Source organism: Marmota flaviventris, chromosome 8 (assembly GCF_047511675.1).
Source record: "Marmota flaviventris isolate mMarFla1 chromosome 8, mMarFla1.hap1, whole genome shotgun sequence".
Classification (NCBI taxonomy): domain Eukaryota; kingdom Metazoa; phylum Chordata; class Mammalia; order Rodentia; family Sciuridae; genus Marmota; species Marmota flaviventris.
The window spans coordinates 1,765,398-1,785,561 of NC_092505.1; the positions used below are offsets into that span (position 1 = coordinate 1,765,398).

The following is a 20,164-nucleotide window of genomic DNA, read 5'->3' on the forward strand; positions in this document are numbered from 1 at the left end:
CCGATGGGATCCCTGGGCCCGCGGGCTCCAGAGCTCACACAGGAAGGCACCCAAGGGACGCCGTGTGCTCAGCCCAGCCCCCTCCGAGCACCAGCACCCCTAAGGCCACCCCCTCAGCCTGGTGGACTTTCCCTCCCAGGTGAGGACGCCCCAGCCAGAGGAGCAGACAGGAGAAATGGAAACTGCCGCAAGGTCCCCGTCTCCTTGGCTCTCTGGGAAGCCCTGGCCTCCTGCAGGTGCGGCGGGCCCGGGCCTGGAGCCTATTTTAGTGGGCAGGTGCCACCTGGCCTCCGGTTGGGGGTCAGCACAGCGGCCCGTGTAGAATTCTGGACTTTCCACTCCCCTGTGGGGGTTTCCGCCAGCCCTAACGGCAGGACTGGAAGCCTCCAAGGCCGTGTGGAGGAGGCCTGGGTGACCCAGACCACAGCGGGCACACACCCGGCGCCTCCATGGGACGGGGCCTCAGGTCTTCTGAGAGGCCCCAGAGCAGGTGGGCTGCAATGAGAGCCTCCATTTCCTCACCTGGGGGAGGGGTGACAGCATGAAGGGACCGGAGGTCCCACCTGCTCTTGTCCCATGAAGACATGAGAACAAAGAAGAGCGGCTGCTTCAGGGCTGGAAGGGAAGGCCCTGAGGTCCTGAGGGTTGGGGTGGAAAGCACCAAAACACCCCTGGAAGCAGGCAGGGAGCAGGCAGGGAGGAGGCCAGGGTGGAGGCCAGGGTGGAGGCCAGGGAGGAGGCAGGGAGGAGGCCAGGCTGGCCTCTTCTTGAGTGACGGGCACCTTAATCTGTACACAAAGTAGGGTGTGAACGTCAACAACATGTATACTAACTTCAGGTTAAAAATAGGAAACAAGGGTTGGGGTTGTGGCTCAGTGGTAGAGCGCTCGCCTACCATGCATGAGGCACTGGGTTCGAAACTCAGCACCGCATAAACAAAAAATAAAGATATTGTGTCCACCTAAAATGAAAAATAAATACTAAAAAAAGGAAAAAATAATAGGAAAATATTACAATGCCAATCAAAACAGAATAACTAGGAATAAAGATAAAAAGAAATCTGCAGGGCTCTTTTTCTTTTTCCTGAAGTACTGGGATTGAACCCAGGCAGACTTTGGCACCTAACTACAACCCAACCCTTCTCTCTCTCCCTCCCTCCCTCTCCCTCTCTCTCCCTCCCCCCTCTCTCTTTCTGGTACTGGGGATTGAACTCAGGGGCACTTGACCACTGAGCCACACCCCAGCCCTATTTGGAATTTTATTTAGAGACAGGGTCTCACTGAGTTGCTTAGTGCCTCGCCACTGTTGAGACTGGCTTTGAACTTGTGATCCTCCTGCCTCAGCCTCCCAAGCCACTGGGATTACAGGTGTGTGCCACTGTGCTTGGCTTTTATTTTATCTTGAATCAGAGTCTCACTAAGTTGGTGAGGCTGGCCTCAAACTTGGCATCCTCCTATCTCAGCCTCCTGAATCCCTGGGATGTGTCTAAGGCACTATGTTGCTCAGACTGGTCTTACACTCCTGGACTCAAGCCCTCCTGCCCTCAGCCCCCAGAGGAGCTGGAACCACAGGTGCATGCCATCTCACCAGGACAAGCACTCACGTTTTTATAAAAGAAGAAGGAAGTACCACAGTCCCGGACTTAGCTTCTCAAAACACAGGTTATTTCTTAACGAATTAGACAGCAAATGCAATTCCAATAAAATCAACAAGGACACTTTCTTCTTTAGCATGTGATTCTCACATTCTTGGGGAAAACTGCACCAGATAGCCCCATGCAGCAGAGAGCGGGCAAGCGCAGCGGGAAGGGCGCTGAGACGGGTCTCTGACCCAAGCTCGCCAGGGCCTGGCGGGAGGCGCTGCCTTTGGAGGCTGAGAAGGCGCTGAAGCCTTCCACAGCAGCCTCCCCAGAAGACGGGGCACCATCCTGCCAGCACCAGCAAACAGCCCCGCACACACACACAAAGGGTCTCGAGGACGGGAAGAGAAAATCGGGCTCAGATGCTAAAAGGAAATAAAGCTGAGTGCACCCACTACCTCGGGGTGGAGAGACAGGAAGGGTGGAAACCATGGGAGCAAACAGCAACAGACCGTCTTTAACCACACAAGGCATACGTCCACTTAAACACCACAAGACATTAAAGGGTCGACAAGCTGAAGGAAGTATTTTGGTGACATGGATGTCAGAACTATATGTCTTAGTGTCTTTACTATATAAAGAGCACTTTCAAATCAATAAAAAAGATAAATACTCAAGGGCTTAAAAAGAAAAAGAAATAGAGAAAGAGACTTAGTTTATGTGTGTGTTTGGTTTTTTGCTGGGTATTGAACCAGGGGTGCTGTACCACTGAGCTGCACCCTCAGTCCTTTTTTTTTAAAATTATTTTTACTTGTTCTTTCTAGATATGCATGACTGTAGAGTGTATTTTGACTTGTTTTTTATAAATATTTTATTTTCTAGTTGCAGATGGACACAATATTTTACTTTCATGTGGTGCTGAGGATCGAACCCAAGGCCTCGCACGTGCTAGGCAAGCCCTCTACCGCTGAGCCCCAGCCCCGCCCATATTTTGACTTATCATACGTACTGGAGTATGACTTCCCATTCTCGCTGTATACGATGTGTATTCATATATGAACATAGGAAAGTTTTGTCCGGTTTATTCTACTGATCCCCAGTCCTTTTAATTTTTTATTTTTTTTGGGGGGGGGGGGTACTGGGGATTGAACTCAGGGGCACTCAACCATGGAGCCACATCCCCAGCCCTATTCTGTATTTTATTTAGAGACAGGGTCTCACTGAGTTGCTTAGGGCCTTGCTTTTGCTGAGGTTGGCTTTGAACTCTCCATCCCCCTGCCTCAGGCTCCAGAGCTGCTGGGATTACAGGCCTGCGCCCCTGGGCCTGGCCGGAGACAGGTCTTTCTACGGGGCCCAGGCTTGCCTCGAACTTGCATCCTCTTCCCTTGGCCTCCCAGTAGCTGGGATCACAGGTGAGCACCACCACACCTAGTTGGAGACTTAACTTTATTCCACAGCGCAGAGGCTCGCGGGCTGGAATCCAACACCATCTCTAGGGCTTTACTTTCCCACTTTTGATTATTGGACTATGGAATGGTGTAACTCAAATAATAAAACTGGCCTTTCATAGAACAGCCCCACACGGTGCTTGTGAAATGTACCACGAAGGTCCCCCCGTAGGCTCTGGTTGGGTTACGTCATGATGGGTGGTGGCAGGATTCTAGGGGCTTCAGCAAGGCACCTCCAGTTGGTCTGATGGCACCCCAGCCGTGGGCAGCTGCAGGTGGCCAGCCGTGGGCAGCAGTCCCATTCCAGCCAGGAGATGGGGACGTCCGTTGAGGGTGGCACTGTCAGAGACGCCCTCTGGAAGCAGTATCTCTTCACTCACTTTGTCATGGTCACGATTTCACGTGGACTTCCTGGGTTCCCCCTAACGTCCCCTCCCGGATGCACACGACCTGCCAGGTCTCCGTGTGGCTGCTCCTGGCTGGGGCTGCTGCTCAGACGCGCTGTGTCAGGGACCTTGGCTTCAAAGGACCCTCACTGGGATTTTTGAGCTTTTCTCAGGACTGGTGGGGGACAGGGCTGAGGGGAGGCCCACCAGGGAGGGACCCCTCTCACCTCCCACACATGCCTTCCCGCCAGGAGCCGCCAGGGCCTGGCTGTACAGTGACGCCCATGGGCACCGGGCGGGAGTCACGGCTCAGCCCTCCTCAGGTGGGCGCTAGGCTGCCGGGACCTTCCCCCACTGCAGGGCCACTTCAGTTACCTGCGGCTACCACCAAGTGGTGCTCTGGCCCGGCTGACCCCCACCCGGACCCATCGAGGCCCCTCCCAAGGCCTCCCTCCACTCGCCCAGCCCCCCGCCTCTTGCTCCTCCGTCCTGTCCCCAGTCCAACCTTAACCCACCCCCAGCACCACTCCAGCTCCCCAACCCCCACTCCACAGCCCCCACTGCGAACCCCCTCCCCAGCCCCCCACCTCCACCCAGCTCTGAGCCCTGCTCCTGGAGCTCCACCCCCCTGCTGCCCCCACCCCAGCCCACCCTGCCCTGGAGCCCTCCCACGCACTGAGCTGCCGGCGCCCCGCCCCCGGCGCCCCGCCCCCGCGCCCCGCCCCCACCATCACCCCCATCCTGCGGGACCCCCATTCTCCAGCCGCTCTTCTTGAGCTCTTAATCCCACCCACTCTGGAGACCCCTCCCCCCAGGAATCTCTCCTGCCCCCTAATTCCCCACGGGGTCCTCTGTGCCCTGCAGAAGCCCCTCACCCCTCCCCATACCCCACGGCATCAGGCCCAAGCCTGCCCCTCACACCTATTCTCAGCTGCCCACCGCCCCTGGACCTGGGTCCTGGACAGTCCCCCACTTACTGGGAGGCGCTGTGGCCTGACCTCATGGCCTTCTCCTCCTCTGGGACCCTGACTCCAGACAGCCTGGGCTCTGACCCGGACCCAGACAGACTCCTGGATGGGGCGCAGTGGCCGCAGCCCTGTGAGACTGGCGGCCATCAGGCCTGGGTGCAGGCTGGGAGGACTGTCCCAGGGGCCCCTGGCTGGGGCATGGGGCACTGGGAGGCAGGAGCATGGGGTCCCTGAGGGGTCAGAGGCAGCCCGGGGCTGCAGGGGATGTTGGTCCCTGGGTCCCTTGTGAGGAATTGGCCCGCTGGGCCAGTGAGGGGCACCCAGGGGCCACCCAGCTGGCTGGCTGGCTGGGTCGGGGTCACGGAGTGGGGGGTGGCTGGCATGGCTGCTGCTCTGTCTCCCCACCGCTGGGCCGGGCCCCTGGGGCTCCCATCAGAGGCTCATAGCTGATGGCTTTCTCCTTCTGCCTGGCGTCCTGTGTCCCTGGTGGTCCCAGTCCTGGACCTGGAGGCTGAGCACAGTATGGATGTGATCCTGGTGGGCTCCAGCGGGCGGTCATCCCCCTCTTCAGTCCAGCTGGGCAGAGGTGAGGGCTCGTCCACCTACTGGACCCTCCCGTAGGGTGCTGCCCCCAGGCCTGGACCATCTGGAATATCCACTTGTGCTTCCTCCACCCAGCTGGGGGGGCCCGGCCACAGTAAGGCAGGGGAGGGGGGTGAGGTGGCCACAGTAAGGCAGGGGAGGGCGGGTGAGGTCCCCGGCCCCTGTGACTTCAGGAGACACGTTAGTGGCATTCCTTTGTGGCGGTACCTCCATAGGAGAGAGGAGGAGGAGGGGCCACCCTTGCCTTCTTTGTAGATCTCATTGCCTATGAAGTCACCGTGAACCAGCGACACATAGAAGGTGAGCTCCCCACCGCCTGCCGCGGCCACAGGGAGGATGGGGAAAGGCGGCTTCGGCCTCTGGGGCCTCCGGAAGAAGGCTGGGTGCTCTGTGGGTGCTGCGTGCTTCCCCCACCTGCCCAACTCCTGCGCCTCATGAAGCCACAAAGTGGAGTGGTTCCGAGGGTGCTGACAGAGGAGGGTCCTGCAGCCTCCCCACTGCCTAATCTTAGAGCATCTTCATCATCCCCAAAAGAAAACCTGTCCCCGCTCCCTGTCCCCGGCACCTCTTGCCCTGTGGATTGGCCTATTGCAGATTTCCTGCATTTCCGTACACCTTTCAGGATCAGCAGCACAGCCAGCTGGGGTTTTGAGACGGGCCCCCACCTGGCCTCTTTGTAACATTAAGGCGTCCCATCCATGAACACGGTCGCCCTCCCCTGGGCCTGCCGTCCCTCCCCCTGTCCGGGTGCCACCGGTCTTTCTCTGACCCTCTCCGAGTCCTCGCTCTGTTTCTCTTTAGACATCTGCCTCTGCTGTGGAAGCTTCCAGGTGCACACGCAGCACCCCCTGTTTGAGGGGGGAATCTGTGCCCCGTGCAAGGTAAGCGGGGGTCCAGCAGGGGCCCCACCTCTGGGAGGAGGGGGATGCCAACAGCCACCTCTGCCTGACAGGACAGGTTCCTGGAGGCCCTGTTCCAGTACGACGAGGACGGCTACCAGTCCTCCTGCTCCATCTGCGGCTCGGGGGAGACGCTGCTCATCTGCGAGAACCCGGACTGCACACGGTGAGGCTGGCCCCGGGGTGGCCGGGCGGAGCCTCGAGCACCTGTTCTTCTCCACTATTCCCGTGGGGGGATGGGGCCTCCCCAAACAGGGCTTCCCCCCTTCCATGTCCCTCTCAGACACCTCCATGGCGAGCAGCCGTGGCACATGGACTGGTGTCTGGAGGCCTCTGTCCCAGCCAAGACACTGCTGTTCCTCCACTGACCATCTAGAGGGTCAGGACAAGGGCTGCACAGGGGCATGCTCGCCCCTGCCCTTGCCGACCTGGGCTGCATCCACTGCTCCCCACCTCGGGTCCGCGAGGTGCTCTTCACAGCCTGGCCCTGAGTTCTGCTCCTGCAGAGTTTGGGGAGGCCAGGTGGCTTTAGGGGATCCTCAGATAACTGTCATTGTCTCTGGACCTTGCCGTCCTTTATCACTCCAAGTCCCCGAGTCCCCGAGAGGACCAGGGTCCCTTCTAGCCTGTGGCCTCACCCCCCCCCCCCACGCAGCACAGAAGGGCAGGGCCGTTTGTTTTCTCAGATGAGTGGAGGGAGATCCCTCCAAGGTCCCCGGGGGCAGTGTTACCGGGTCACCGTGGTTCTCTGCTTTCTGTAGGTGCTACTGTCTGGAGTGTGTCGACACCCTGGTGGGCCCGGGGACCGCGGGCAGAATCCTCGCCAGGAGCAGGTGGGTGTGCTCCCTGTGCCTGCCCTTCTCACGGAGTGGGCTGCTGCAGCGCAGGAGGAAGTGGCGTGAGCGGCTGAAGGCCTTCCAGGATCGCGAGGCGGTAAGGAGCAGGCCGCTGTGGCTTCCACTGGCTCCACCGTGCCCATCAGTTCGGACAGGGACAGGCACAGGGACAGGGCTCAGGCTTGGTGCCACCAGACGGGCCTTTTCTTCAGAATCAGCGAAGCATGGTGATTTTGTTTCTTACAAGCAAGGATGAGCCTTGCTCATCAACAGTCACGAAGGAGGGACCCAGGGAGCCCACTGGCAGCCCTCTGCAGTCTCTGAGCCCTACAGTGGCTGCCAGCTCTGGGCCAACGTGGGCTCTGGTCCAACCAGGACAGCGAGCCAGACGCAGCACTTCCCACAGTTGAGGCCAGAGATACCAAGCAGGCAGGACCGTGGGCTCATGGAAGGTGCAGCCTTATGTCCTCAAAGTCCTAAACTGGGTGCCTTGAACCCAGCCTTATTCAGAAATAGGGTCTCTGCACATGACATCCGGGGAAGGATCTGAGGATGAGACCCTTGTGGATGTCTTAAAGGGGAGGGAGATTCCAGAGGTGAAGAGACAGGAAGAGGCCCCGTGAGGACAGAGGCAGAGGCGGGTGCCCGTGTCCGTGGGCCCAGGTGTGCCCAGGGCCACTGCAGCCTCCTGAGCAGAGGTGGGGGCTGGGGGGCTACGGTGCCCCCTCCCTCCAGCCTCCAGGGGGAGCCAGCCCCGCTGGGACCTTGAGCAGGACTCCCTGCTGAGCTGTGTTCCTGCAGTCTGTCCTGGTTTGTTGCTGGCCCCCAGGAGCTTCCCTGGAAGGGGTGAAAGTCTCGCGGGGAGCCAGCAGAGAGTGGGGTGCCGCCCAGCTGCTCGACCGACCTCGGGTCCTCATTCCTGCTCCTCGGGGTTGAGGCGCCTTTGCTTGCCCGCCAGGCGCATCCTATGGAAGAGACAGGGAGCAGGGGCTCCTGGGAGCAGCCCCAGGCTGGCGCCGCCATCTCCCTGCCCAGCCTCGGGCTTGCTGGTGGGCTGGGGTGCCACAGGCCAGGAGGGATGGGCACTGATTCGGGGTGGCCTTGCCTCCCCTGGGGGTCCTCCTCTCAGGGGCCACTCTGTCCTTGGGGCTCTTTTCTGCGAGGGTCTTGAAGCTGTCCAGCTGAGACCAGGCTCTGCAGGTGCCAGCTGCCCTATGCCGTGCCCACATGCGTGCACACCGGTGGCACACGTGTTCCAGTCTCACAGACGCCATGTGGCTGCAGGTGTGCCTTGCTCGTAGTGGTGAGCAGGTGTCTTAGGTGCTTTTCAGAAAGCAAGGCCAGCGTGTGCCTTATGGAGCCCCCCTTTGGTACCTTGAGAGCAGAAAGCTTTCCTGTCCCTATGATGGAGACCCCTGGGCTCAAAGGCTGCAGGAGGGATTTCACACACACACACACACACACACACAAATGAAGTGACCTTCAGAAATGTGATGAAATGCCACCTAGGGCATGGAGCCAGGGAAAGGCGGAGGTGGCTCCTGGGGTCAACCCTGGGCAGAGGGGGCAGGTCCCCAGGCCTTCCCCTCCTCCTCCAAGGGCAGCCCAGACCCCCACTGCCTACTTCCCGCCTGATTGGACGTCCACATTCCTGGATGTCCCAACACGAGCCCCTGGTCCCTGCTCCATCCTGTCCCTGATAGTCCTGCATTTGACCTTGGCCGGGTGTCCCCACTGGCCCTGCCCGTCTCTGGCCGGCATCCTGGAAGGGGAGGGCAAGTCTTGTGCCCCACATACCACACACAGAGTTTAGAGACGTCTGTGTCCTGGGTCCCCAGCATGGCTCTTCTGCGTCTGGACTCAGGGTGCCAGTTCTCAGCTCCACAGATCACAGGCAGCAGGTCTGGGCCTGGGGAACCCCTCACCTCGGGCAGCTGTCAGACTTCCCAGCCCTCCGAGGGCTTTCTGGCCCGGGGTCCCCACTGCTGTGCACTCTCCCGGGTCTTGGAACCTAAGAGTCAGAGCAGTCTCTGCTGGGATCCCAGCTCCCTCCTCTGAGGTAGGGACAGCCCTGCAGGCCTGCCTCCCCCACCGAGGGGGCAGGACCAGGCCTGCAGCAGTGGAGGCCTTCCTGGGGCCAGCCTCTGCCTGGCAGGTGTGTCTCAGGGGGCTCCTCCACCCGGGAGCCTGTGGCTCGAGGCTCTGGGACCAGGGGCTGAATGACGGCCTTTCTACCAGGCGAGTCCCCAGGAGATCTATAAAACCGTGCCAGCCTGGAAAAGGGAGCCAGTGCGGGTGCTGTCCCTCTTTGGGGACATCGGGAAAGGTGAGTGCCCCGACCTGCAGAAGTGGGGGGAGGTGGGGGAGGTGGGGGAGGTGGCATGACCAGCCGAGCGCCCAGCCTGCCACATTCCGGGACGCGGAGCAAAGGAAGGGGAGGCCTCCCGTGAGGACAGCAGTCAAGAAGCCAGGTGGGAGGCCAGACAGTGGTCAGGAGGCCAGGGACAGCAGGGCCAGGTAGGGCGCCCACCCAGGAGGAGGTGGAGGCCGTGGGGAGGGAGGGTGCGGGGACAGAGGCGGCTGGCAGAGCATGACGGATGCCCAGTGCTGTGATGAACAGTGTGCCCAGCCGCAGACGGCCAGCCTGCCACGCAGAGGCCCCGCCGGCCAGCCTCGTGGGACCCTCCCTGGCTCTCCTCCTAGCCCTCCCGCCCGCCCTCGTCAGGGCGTGCCCCTCTGGCTGCAGCTCTGCCAACCCCCCAGCGGGTGCCCTTGGAAGTCCCACCTGGCAGGTGCGGGAGAGCCCCAGAGACGGGTCGTGGTGGGTGGGTGCCCTAGGATAAGAGCGGCACAGATGCCGCGGGGGCCTGTGCCCTGGCTGTGATCCTGTCACTGACCTTGGGGACCGGCACCTGAGACAGACCAGCATGGCTTAGCTGGCCCAGGCTCTCGCGGCTGGTGGGGCCGCGGGAGCTGGGCCTGCTCCCAGGGTGACTGGCTGGCCTAGTGGTGCCGTGTGGACACCGCTGCCCAGGAAGTGACAGCGTGGCAGAAGTGCCTGGTTCTGTGGCGGACTGCTTGGCCTTGAACTCAGTACTCTGAGGTCTGCTTGTTTTCTGCGGTCACCAGACGGGAGAGATCCCTCCTCTCCTGGTGCCCGCCGATGGAGCCAACGTGGCTGGGCTGAGAGGAACATCCTGGGTGGGACCTTGGCCCACTCGGCTCCCTGCAGCTCCTCTGTGCCCCTGTCTGTCCCACTCCAGAGCTAACCAGTCTGGGGTTTCTGGAACCCGGCTCCGAGGCGGGAAGACTGAGGCACCTGGAGGACGTCACCGACATTGTGCGCAGAGATGTGAGTAGGCCCTGCGCTCCCAGACCCCGGCTCAGGGAGGACAGGGGACTGAGGCCAGGGACAGCAGGGCCAGGTAGGGGGTGGGGAAGGCCAGGGTCCGGGGAGCCTCCTGGATGCCACTCTGGGGCCTCCAGGCCAGCGAGGGCTCCGGGCCCAGTGAACGTGCTCCCTGGCTCCGTGGGCCTGCACTGCCCTCAGCACAGAGCTGGGCAGCCGGCCAGACATGCTGAGATCCAGTGGCCCATTTCTGCCCCATGATGGGGTGCTGCCCAGCCAAGGGCCTGACCCCCACTCCACCCTCTAAAATAAAGAGGCAGGGTCTGGGACCCGACAGCCGCCCCCGTGGGCGGTGGGACCTGGGCGTCCAGGCAGGGGCTTCTCTCCGGGGTGAGCCCACTCTGCGCTGGCGGCTGCTCCCCAGAGCTGGGTCCCCTTCCACCCCGTCCTGCTGGGCGGTCGTTAAAGGAGGGCACAGCCTCCTGCCACAGAGCTTAGTGCCGTCGCAGACCCACTAAGTGTCCCGCCTCCCTGCCCTCCTGTTCGCACCCCAGCCACCAGGCGGGGCCCAGGACAGAGGCAGGAGGAGCAGGAGGGCGGGCTCAGGTCTCCCCGCTGCCCAGAGCTGCCGGAGCGTCTTCCTGTTTGCTAGGGGGTGCCAGGATTGAACCCCACCTATTGCCCCAAACGCTTCACTGCCGAGCTGAACCCCAGCTCAGGGTCCACTCTGGATTGGGCTATCAGAAAGTGGGGTCCAATATCCGGTGTCTCTTGAACTTCTAGGAGAATGCCCCGGGGGTTGCCGCTGACCGTGGGTGGCCCTCTGGGTGCCGAGACGCCTTGGGCTGTGGGTGTTGAAGAGCTCCTTTGTCCCCGAGGGGGCAGGAATGTGGCTGGCTTGACTGTCGGGGTGCTGGGGTTGTGTGGACTGGCCGCTTCCCAGGCAGCACACCCACCTGTGGCGGGGAGTCCATGGTCCCAGGGGCCCAAGGTTCCACCCAGGAGCAGTGGCCATTCTCAGATGGCCTATGTGCTGGGCGTGCCCCAGAGGGCATGGTGGCTACTGATGACTCAGTTCTGGGGGCTCCTCTGCCCCAGGGATCCTGGGAGGGTTCACCACATCCTATTGGACAGGCATCTCGGCCCCAGGGCTGACTCATCACCAGGGCTGAGCGCTGGGCTCGCAGTGACAACCGTCCCATAAATAAGGACATTCTCCAGCGAGCCCGTGTCCTGCCCGTGTCCTGTAGGTGGAGGAATGGGGCCCCTTCGACCTCGTGTACGGCTCGACGCCCGCCCTGGGCCACGCCTGTGACCATTCTCCTGGTAAGATGCCCTCAAGAAAAGGGCTGGGTCTGCTCCACTCACCAGGGCGTCTGTCCCCAGCCCTGTCACCTCTCCTCTCTCCCACCCACTGCAGCGCCTCAGGGAGGGCGGCAACTGTGAACTGTGTGTTTAAACAGTGGAGGGCGGTCACTGATGCAGGGCAGGTCCCATAGCACGTCCCATAGCATGCACAGTGGGTCACCTGTGAACACTGCCATGACAAGAGAGCGGGTACCGTCGCCCCGAAGGCCGCCTCGTGCCCCACTCTAGGCCCTCCAGCCCACCGGGTGGCCTCAGGTCATGCAGGCTCTGGAGTCCGAGGCGGAAGGCAGGGTCAGTGGTCAGTGTGGGCCCCTGTCCCTGTCCTTGCTGAACCTTGGCCTCTCTGGATAAGGTCGGGACCTGTGAGCCTCTGCCGCCCTGGCCAGGTGCTGCTCCTGGGAGGGGGACAGAAGTGTAAGGGGTGGGGACACCCAGGCCCTCAGCCCTTGTCCACTCACAGCCAAACCGCCCCCCGCAGGGTGGTACCTGTTCCAGTTCCACCGCCTCCTGCAGTACGCGCGGCCCCGGGCGGGCAGCCCGCAGGCCTTCTTCTGGATGTTTGTGGACAACCTGCTGCTGACTGGGGATGAGCAGGCCATAGCCGCTCGCTTCCTGGAGGTACGTGCCCGGCCTTCCAGGGGCTCACGTCCACCCAGCTCCCGGCCTGGCCTCCCCCGAGGGCCACGCACAGAGGCACAGACAGGAGCTGGACACCCACCCCACGCCACCACCGCGCTCTCCGCACGTGCCCCCGGGGGTGCCACCTCCTGCCCTGCCTCCCAGCGAGCACATGGGACACACTCGTACCTACACACACACACACCAGGACTCTCACACACACACACTAAAACAACACACACAGCAGGACTCACACACACACATTACACACACACACACACACCAGGACTCACACACACTGCACACACACAGCAGGACTCACACACACACACTGCTCTCATACACACCAGGATTCACACACACACACAGCAGGACTCACACACACACACTGCACACACACACAGCAGGACTCACACACACACTGCACACACACACACACTGCACACGCACACCAGGACTCACACACACACACACCAGGACTAACACACACACACACTGCACACACACACAAGAACTCACACACACACACACTGCACGCACACACTGCAGACACACACACCAGGACACATACACACACACTAAAACAACACACACAGCAGGACTCACACACAGCAGGACTCACACACACAGACACTGCACACACACACTGCACACACACCAGGACTCACACACACAGACACTGCACACACACCAGGACTCACACAGACACTGCACACACACACTGCACACACACCAGGACTCACACACACAGACACTGCACACACACAGCAGGACTCACACACACATTACACACACACCAGGTTTCACACACACACTGCTCTCATACACACCAGGATTCACACACACACAGCAGGACTCACACACACATTGCACACACACACACAGCAGGACTCACACACACTGCACACACACACTGCATGCACACACACACCAGGATTCACACACACACACACACACTGCACACACACACACCAGGACTCACACACACACTGCACACACACAGCAGGACTCACACACACGCAATTGCACACACACACACCAGGACTCACACACACAATTGCACACACACACCAGGACTCTCACACACACACACTGCACACACACACACACTGCATGCACACACACCAGGACACACACACTGCATACACACTGCATGCACACAGACACACACACCACACACACACACCAGGAATCACACACACACTGCACACACAGCAGGACTCACACACACACTGCACACAAACACACACACACACCAGGACTCACACATACAATTTCACACATACACACACACCGGGACTCACACATGCCACATACTACATGCCACACGCACGCTCCCCCTGTACCTCACACTCGTGCTCACCCCACACACCCACACAGGCAGGGGCACCACGGCCTTGCTCCTCTGTCCACGCGTCTGAATTGGCACCACCAGAGCAGCCCCGCGGGCTGTGGCCGAGCCCACGCGGCCAGTCGTGGCGGAGCTCTGGGAATGGCTCTGGCAGGGGAAGTGCAGTGGAGTCGCGGCCACCTGACCTTACCCAGGAAGGAGTTCATCATGCCCCCGGTCCCAGAAGGGATGCGACGGGGCGGGGACAGTGTGGCCAGCCATGGGCGCAGCGAGGGCAGCCCCCACTGCCGGGGGTTTCGCGGGTGGCTTGAGGGTGAGCCAGGCAGGCAGGGAGGGGCGCCCAGTGGATTGCTGCTGTCCAGGGGCTTCGGCTGGGGCAGGGGGAGGATGTGCAGAAGCACAGACTCAAGTTGAAGGTGTTGCTTTAGTGGGGATTTTTAACACCCAGACCCGCCCATGGACCCCTCCTCACGGGTCAGCCTGGCCAGCCTGCTGCTCCTCCCACAGGGCGCCTGCCCTCGTCCAAGGTCCAACACGATAGGAGAAGCCCCTGCAGTGCCCGGCTGCTGGCACCTGGCCTCCCAGCTCCAGTGGCCTTCCCTGGCAGCAGCACTCCTCCGTCTTGTCCCTGTGCTGCGTGGGTCCCCTGGGGTGGTGGGCACATGTGGCCGCTCCCTGTGGGTGGGTGACCAGGCACTTCCTGCCTCTGGCTCTGACAGAGGTGCCGTCCGTGGCCAACTCCAGAGGGGCTCTCTGGTCAGAGGGTGAATGTGGCTGTCACAGGTGTCACCGACCACCCTCGTGGAGCGGTCCCTCAGCAGTGGGACGGTGTGGGAGCGCTCCCTCAGTCCTTAGCGTACCCTGGGGTATCCTGCCTGCTCTCCTGGTGGCCACCTCCCTCTTGGCCCTCCAACTGGCTTGGTCTATACACATGGAACTGGCCTCTGTGCTGATGGCCCCCGCTGCCCGGTGGCTGGATGGCCATGTGGGCTGAGGGTTTTCATTCGATTCAATGAGGCTTGCTGTGTGTGTGTTCAGACCAGTGACGGTGACAGTTTTCCTCCTGGTTTTATACCTGCGATCTCTTTCTCTTCTCTCATGGAGCTGCCAGTCTCGGGGACCATGGCCGTGATGGGGATACCCTGTGTCCCCCTGCCCTCCACAGGGCAGGGACCCTGGCTCTGAGGCCGAGGCGCAGCGTGCTGTAGGCCGAGGGGAGTTTCTGCTGATTCTCGCTGGTTGGGGCATTTTTATCAACGGTGGTCTCGGGTGTCTGTGGGTTACCTGGGGAGTCTTGTCCTCGAGAGTGACTGAGAGGACACAGTGTAGAGCAGACTTCTAGTGGTGAGCGCCTGCACTGTGGGGGGGCACGCCGGTCACGGTTCCACCCACAGCGGGAAAGGGGTTGTAACGGTTCCCTTGTCCCCTGGCGGGCTGTGGTCTCTATGTTGGGCCTGCTCCCTAAAATAACTGAGGCAGATGGTGTTCTGTGACACAGCTACAGCTGCTGCTTCAAGGTCTGTGTGAACCGTCTGTGGAGATCTCCTGTCTCAGCGGTCAGTGTCGGGAGGTTACGTTTTCCTAGAATATGATCCATTTAAACTTTTAGGTGATTTCTACAGAGTTAAGCAAAGTGGCCTCACGACCCTGTTGCTTGCTTTCTTCTTTATTAGGAAATCTGAGCATTTAAAAAAACACCAACATAATGTCACGTATCAGCAGTCGGGATCAGATTGGTACATTGCATTGTTTTACCAAAAAACAAAACAAAACCCTATTTCTGCCGTCAGTAATTATGGGCCCAACTGAAACACCACGTTGCTAAGCCAGGCACCCGTCAGGACAGACAGAGGGCCGCAACAATACCGCTTTCCCTTGTTTGGCACACAGGTTGGTAGTTCAGAGTTAATTGGTCCCAACTCCAAAGTAGCACGGAAGGAAAGTCCTGGGTCGTCTGCCATCTCCACCCGGCTGTGGGGCCTCATTCTGCTGAGGGCAAGAAACCTAAGTGTGGCTCTGGCCAGCTCGTGCACCCTTGTGACCCTGGTGGGCTGCTTGCTCCCCCGGGGAGCTGTCGGATCAGGGGGTGGAGTCAGGTCACCCAGAAGGGCCTTCCGCCTCCGATTCTCCTTTCTTTGGCTCCCCCGCCCCGTGGCACATGCCGGCTCTGCCTCCCACTGCCTCTCCCTCTCTGGGCTTCTGCAGAGACCGTGACCAGCCTTAGAGACAGCCTGTGTGACTGCTGCCAAGAATAGGAGGGTGGACACGCTTTGGGGAGCGCTTGTTGGCCAGCAAGGCCTCCTGATCCCTGAGGGTCTGCAGGCCACTGGCCCGTGGGACCAAACATCTGCCGGTTAAGAACACGATGACCCTGCATCTCTTCTCAGAGGGCAGTTTGTAAGGACAAAGGTCTGTCAGGTAGAGGAGGCACTGGGCAGACGTGCTAGCCTAGACCTGCAGACCGTTGGGACCCACGGGGAGGAGGTTACTGGCTGTCAGGCTGACTGGTGGCCCCCTCCGTCCCTTAGACAGAGCCCGTGATCCTCCAGGACGTCCGCGGGAGCGCCCTGCAGAATGCCGTGCGCGTGTGGACCAACATCCCCGCTGTGAAGAGGTACTTCCTGGGCCGTGAGGCTTCCAGGCTGGAGGGACACAGCCGGCACAGGGCTCACGGGGGACACGGGCTTGGAGTCAGTGGGGTTACCAGCAGAGCCAAGCTGAGCAGCCCCGGGGCTGTCGGGCTGAGTCTAGCCAGGCCTGGGGCCACCCGCAAACCTCACACGCCCAAGCCGCTGGATGGTCTCTGCAGGTGAAGTCTCTCTCTACCCCAGCACTTCCCAGGGTCTTGCCTCAGGACCTCAAGGTGGTGCCCGGGCCCCAGAGCAAAGCCTGATGCTGGGCAGAGCACTTGCTTCATCCTTGAGAATGTGTTCCATGTGGCCCTCATTCTGAAGCCCCGCACCCTGCACCACCCCCCAGGACACCTGTGCATGCTCAGACACACACACCTGCACACTCACACAGGCTCACAGGCACGCGTTCCTGGATTAATCTGCACACCTGCACACTCACAGGCTCAGACGCACTCCTGAAGGACCAGCCTGCACACCTGCACACTCACACAGGCTCACAGACACACGCTCCTGGTGGACCGGCCTGCACACCTGCACACTCACACAGGCTCACAGACACATGCTCCTGGTGACCAGCCTGCACACCTGCACACTCACACAGGCTCACAGACACATGCTCCTGGTGACCAGCCTGCACACCTGCACACTCACACAGGCTCACAGACACATGCTCCTGGTGACCAGCCTGCACACCTGCACACTCACACAGGCTCACAGACACACGCTCCTGGTGACCAGCCTGCACACCTGCACACTCACACAGGCTCACAGACACATGCTCCTGGTGACCAGCCTGCACACCTGCACACTCACACAGGCTCACAGACACATGCTCCTGGTGGACCGGCCTGCACACCTGCACACTCACACAGGCTCACAGACACATGCTCCTGGTGACCAGCCTGCACACCTGCACACTCACGCAGGCTCACACGTGCTCAGCCAATGGGACCACACCTCCTAGGACTGCTAAGTCATGTCTCCTCTGCCCAGGAGTGAGTTTCTGGGAACTTCTCCCCACTCCCCTCCAGCCTCAGCATTCTCCTGGCTCCCAGCCACTGCACAGCCCCAGGGCCCGGGCCTGTCAAGGGAGGTGCTTGTGGCCCCTCCCCACCCCACGCCCTCCTGGCCCTCCCTGGCTTTGTGCCAAGGTGAGGTGAGCCACTTTTTTTCAAACTAATTTTTCTTCGGGAGCCTGCTGACTATAGCCCCGCCTACATGCCGTCCACCACACCACATCATTATCTGGTGGTGGCCAAGCAGGTCCCTCCCTGGTGGTTGTGTGACTTTGTGGGTCCAAGTCCAGCAGCAGGGCACGGGCGTCGCTCGGGGCCCAGAATGGCCTGCAGGGGGAGCCAGGCTGCACTCCTCGCCAGCCGCTCACCCAGGGAGCAGCAGTGGGGTAGGAATGACACCTGAGAAGTCACATGTGGCCAGGCATGGTGGCACACGCCCGTAGCCCCAGTGACTCGGAAGTCAGGCTGAGACAGGAGGATTGCGAGTTCCAGGTCAGCCTGGGCAACTGAGCAAGACACTGTCTCAGAATTGAAAGTAGAAAGGTCTGGGGATGTGGCTCAGCGGTGGAGCTCTTTCCCAGCATAAGGCCTGGTTCAATCCCTCCCACTACCAAACGGACAGACAGGACGACCCAAACGGAAAACCAGCCCGCAACAAAACAGAAGTAACCTGCAGCAGGTGCTCCTGACCCTGGCCCACAACCTGCGGCATTTGGCCCCCTTCCCAAGGTGTCCAGAGGCGCCTGCCAGGCTTTGCCGTGGACACACAGCTCCCTCCGTCCTGGGCCCAGCCTGGCCCCTTCCTGAGCCAGGCACCACGGGCCCCTCTGGGTCTGGCCTTCACTGTCGGATCCAAGCCCGCAGGGGCCATTGAGGGCTGGGAGCTGCTGGACGCTGTTCCTGGGGTGGTCGGCTCCTGAGGAACCAAGAACAGCTGTCCAAGCAACCTCTGCTCCCAATGGCCTTGTCATCCTGGGACAGCCAGACAGTCCCCAAGGAGAAGAGCAGGGACAGTGAGGGCACACTGAGGTGCAGCCCCTCCTCTGTGCCTTCACTAACCCCAAGGCAAACTGAAAACTGCTGCCATCTCCAGGGTGGGCCCTGTTCCCCCCCCCCCCCCCCCCCGTGGCCCAGGACTGGCCCCTCGGGCTGCGCCACACAGTTGCCCCCACGCATCACAGGATGACCTGAGTGTCGGCAGGTCTTTGCTGTCAGGATCCCTGGGACACTTGGGACACCCAGCTCTGATGAACCTTTGCCCCTGGGTCCTGCCCTTTCCTCCCAGGATGGCCAGCATCTGCTCTGGTGGCTCCCAGTCTCTCCTCCCTCTTCACACTGAGAGGAGATCCACCAGCTGGACCAAAGGGACCCTGCCTGGCCTGTGACCAGCTCCTCACAGAAGCTGGCGGGCCCCCAGGGCATGAGTCCAGGGCATGAGTCCTGGGGAGAGCTGAGAGCCCCGCCCAGGGAGCAGGTGCTGGTCTGTAACTGTGCCCCTCTCCCTGGCAGCAGGCACTCGGCCCTGGCCTCTGAAGAGGAGCTCCTGCTGCTGGCTCAAGATGGACAGCGAGGGACGCTGCCTGCCCGGGGCCCATCTGCGCTCGTGAAGAACTGCTTTCTTCCCCTACGAGAATATTTCAAGTATTTCTCTCAGAACGCACTTCCTCTTTATAAATGAGCCATTATACAATGACGAAGGGCTCTCCTAGAACCCCCTCTTCTACCTGTGTTCTCCCCCAATCACTCTCACTTGCTTGGCTCTGGATGTCCCGCGATGCTCCAGACCCACCTCCTGTTTGGTTCGAGTCGCAGGCTCTCCTGGGCTCCGTTTCTGGGTTTGGGGAGAGGAGCCAGGTGCCCTGTGTGGTGGACGGGATCCTGATGTGACCGGGCACCCGAGAGCACAGTGTTCCCACTGAGAAGTTCAATAGATGTGTCACTGGAGGACTGCTGGTCATATTTTGGTGTTCTGTGTGTAAGCAAAGCCCCCTGGGTACCAGGTGCCCACCCTGTGCACACCTGTAGATGGGATTTTCGTTGGTTTGATGGTTGGAATCACTCACCTATCAGGCTGCCCCGAGCGCCCCAGTATAGAACATTCCCAGTTGGTAGAAAAGCCAGAGCCAGTGGAGCCAAGGGTGCTCGGGCCCACACCAGATCTACCTGCAAAGTATGTGACCTTGGGGCTCCTAACCCAGATGGCATTGCTTGCTGAAGCAGGATTCCCCAGGGCCCTGGGCAGTGCCCATCCCAGAGGAGTTTAACCCAACAGAGGGCATCGATTGGACCCAGCCTCACACGAGTGATGAATCTCACAGGACTGTTTCCCAGGTAGCTAGAACCATCCCATCCCCTGAGTCCAGACACAGCAACTAAACAGAGTCAGATGGTCCTGGGCACCACAACTGGGTCTTGGGGACGCTTTCAGTGGTCTGTACAATGCTTTGAGGAAGAAAGGGGGGTTCAAACTGGACCTGTGGAAGATCCTTACAAACAACTTGAAGTAGAGTGAGGTCACCCTTGGATCAGTGTAACAGGGCACTTTCTCCGTCCAGGAGGACAGCCCTGCACATGGACAACACTGGTATCGTGTCCAGGGCTGACTCGGGAGGGCGGCGATGGAACCAGGCTAGAGGGCCGGAGACACCGCAGGAGAGCAGAGCTGGGCTCAGCCAGGGGCAGACAGACCCCTCCTGGTAGCCTAGGCTCTGCAGCCCACAATGACCCCGAGAGCTGGCTGAGCTGTGCACACGAGCCTGTGACCACAGCTGCCCAGTGGGGGATGACAGCACTGCGCAGGGCTGGTAGCGGCCCGGCTGCGTCCACCCAGGTAACTGGTGGCACGGGCAGAGAGAAAACCAGGGCCTGCTCTCCACCTGCTTTAGAGCAAGGAGGAGAGCCAGGCTTCAGGTCTCCAGACACGCTCCTCGTCCTCTCCGCACTCTCAAACGTGCACACAGAATCGTCCCCACCTGGAGATCCTCCTGTGTACTTTAACCCTCCCCCAAGGCCCCATTCGCGATCCCTGGAGTCGGCTGTAAATCACCCCCCAAAAGATGCCCGTGACCGACTCCCGGAGCTGTGGGTGTCACCTCGCACGGCAGGGAAGG

At 60.7% G+C, this 20,164-nt stretch overlaps 1 protein-coding gene across 1 annotated transcript; it reads left to right on the forward strand.

Annotated features, from left to right (window-relative positions):
- Positions 1–4,855: 4,855 nt before the first annotated feature.
- Positions 4,856–19,038, forward strand: Dnmt3l (DNA methyltransferase 3 like; the record flags this gene model as incomplete). The annotated part of the gene is made up of 11 exons (XM_027929301.2): positions 4,856–4,967; positions 5,240–5,284; positions 5,786–5,865; positions 5,937–6,049; positions 6,645–6,816; positions 8,958–9,045; positions 9,983–10,071; positions 11,319–11,394; positions 11,915–12,054; positions 15,934–16,019; positions 18,564–19,038. Coding segments are annotated over 11 exons (1,170 nt in total), but the record flags the coding sequence as incomplete, so codon positions are not given.
- Positions 19,039–20,164: the final 1,126 nt, after the last annotated feature.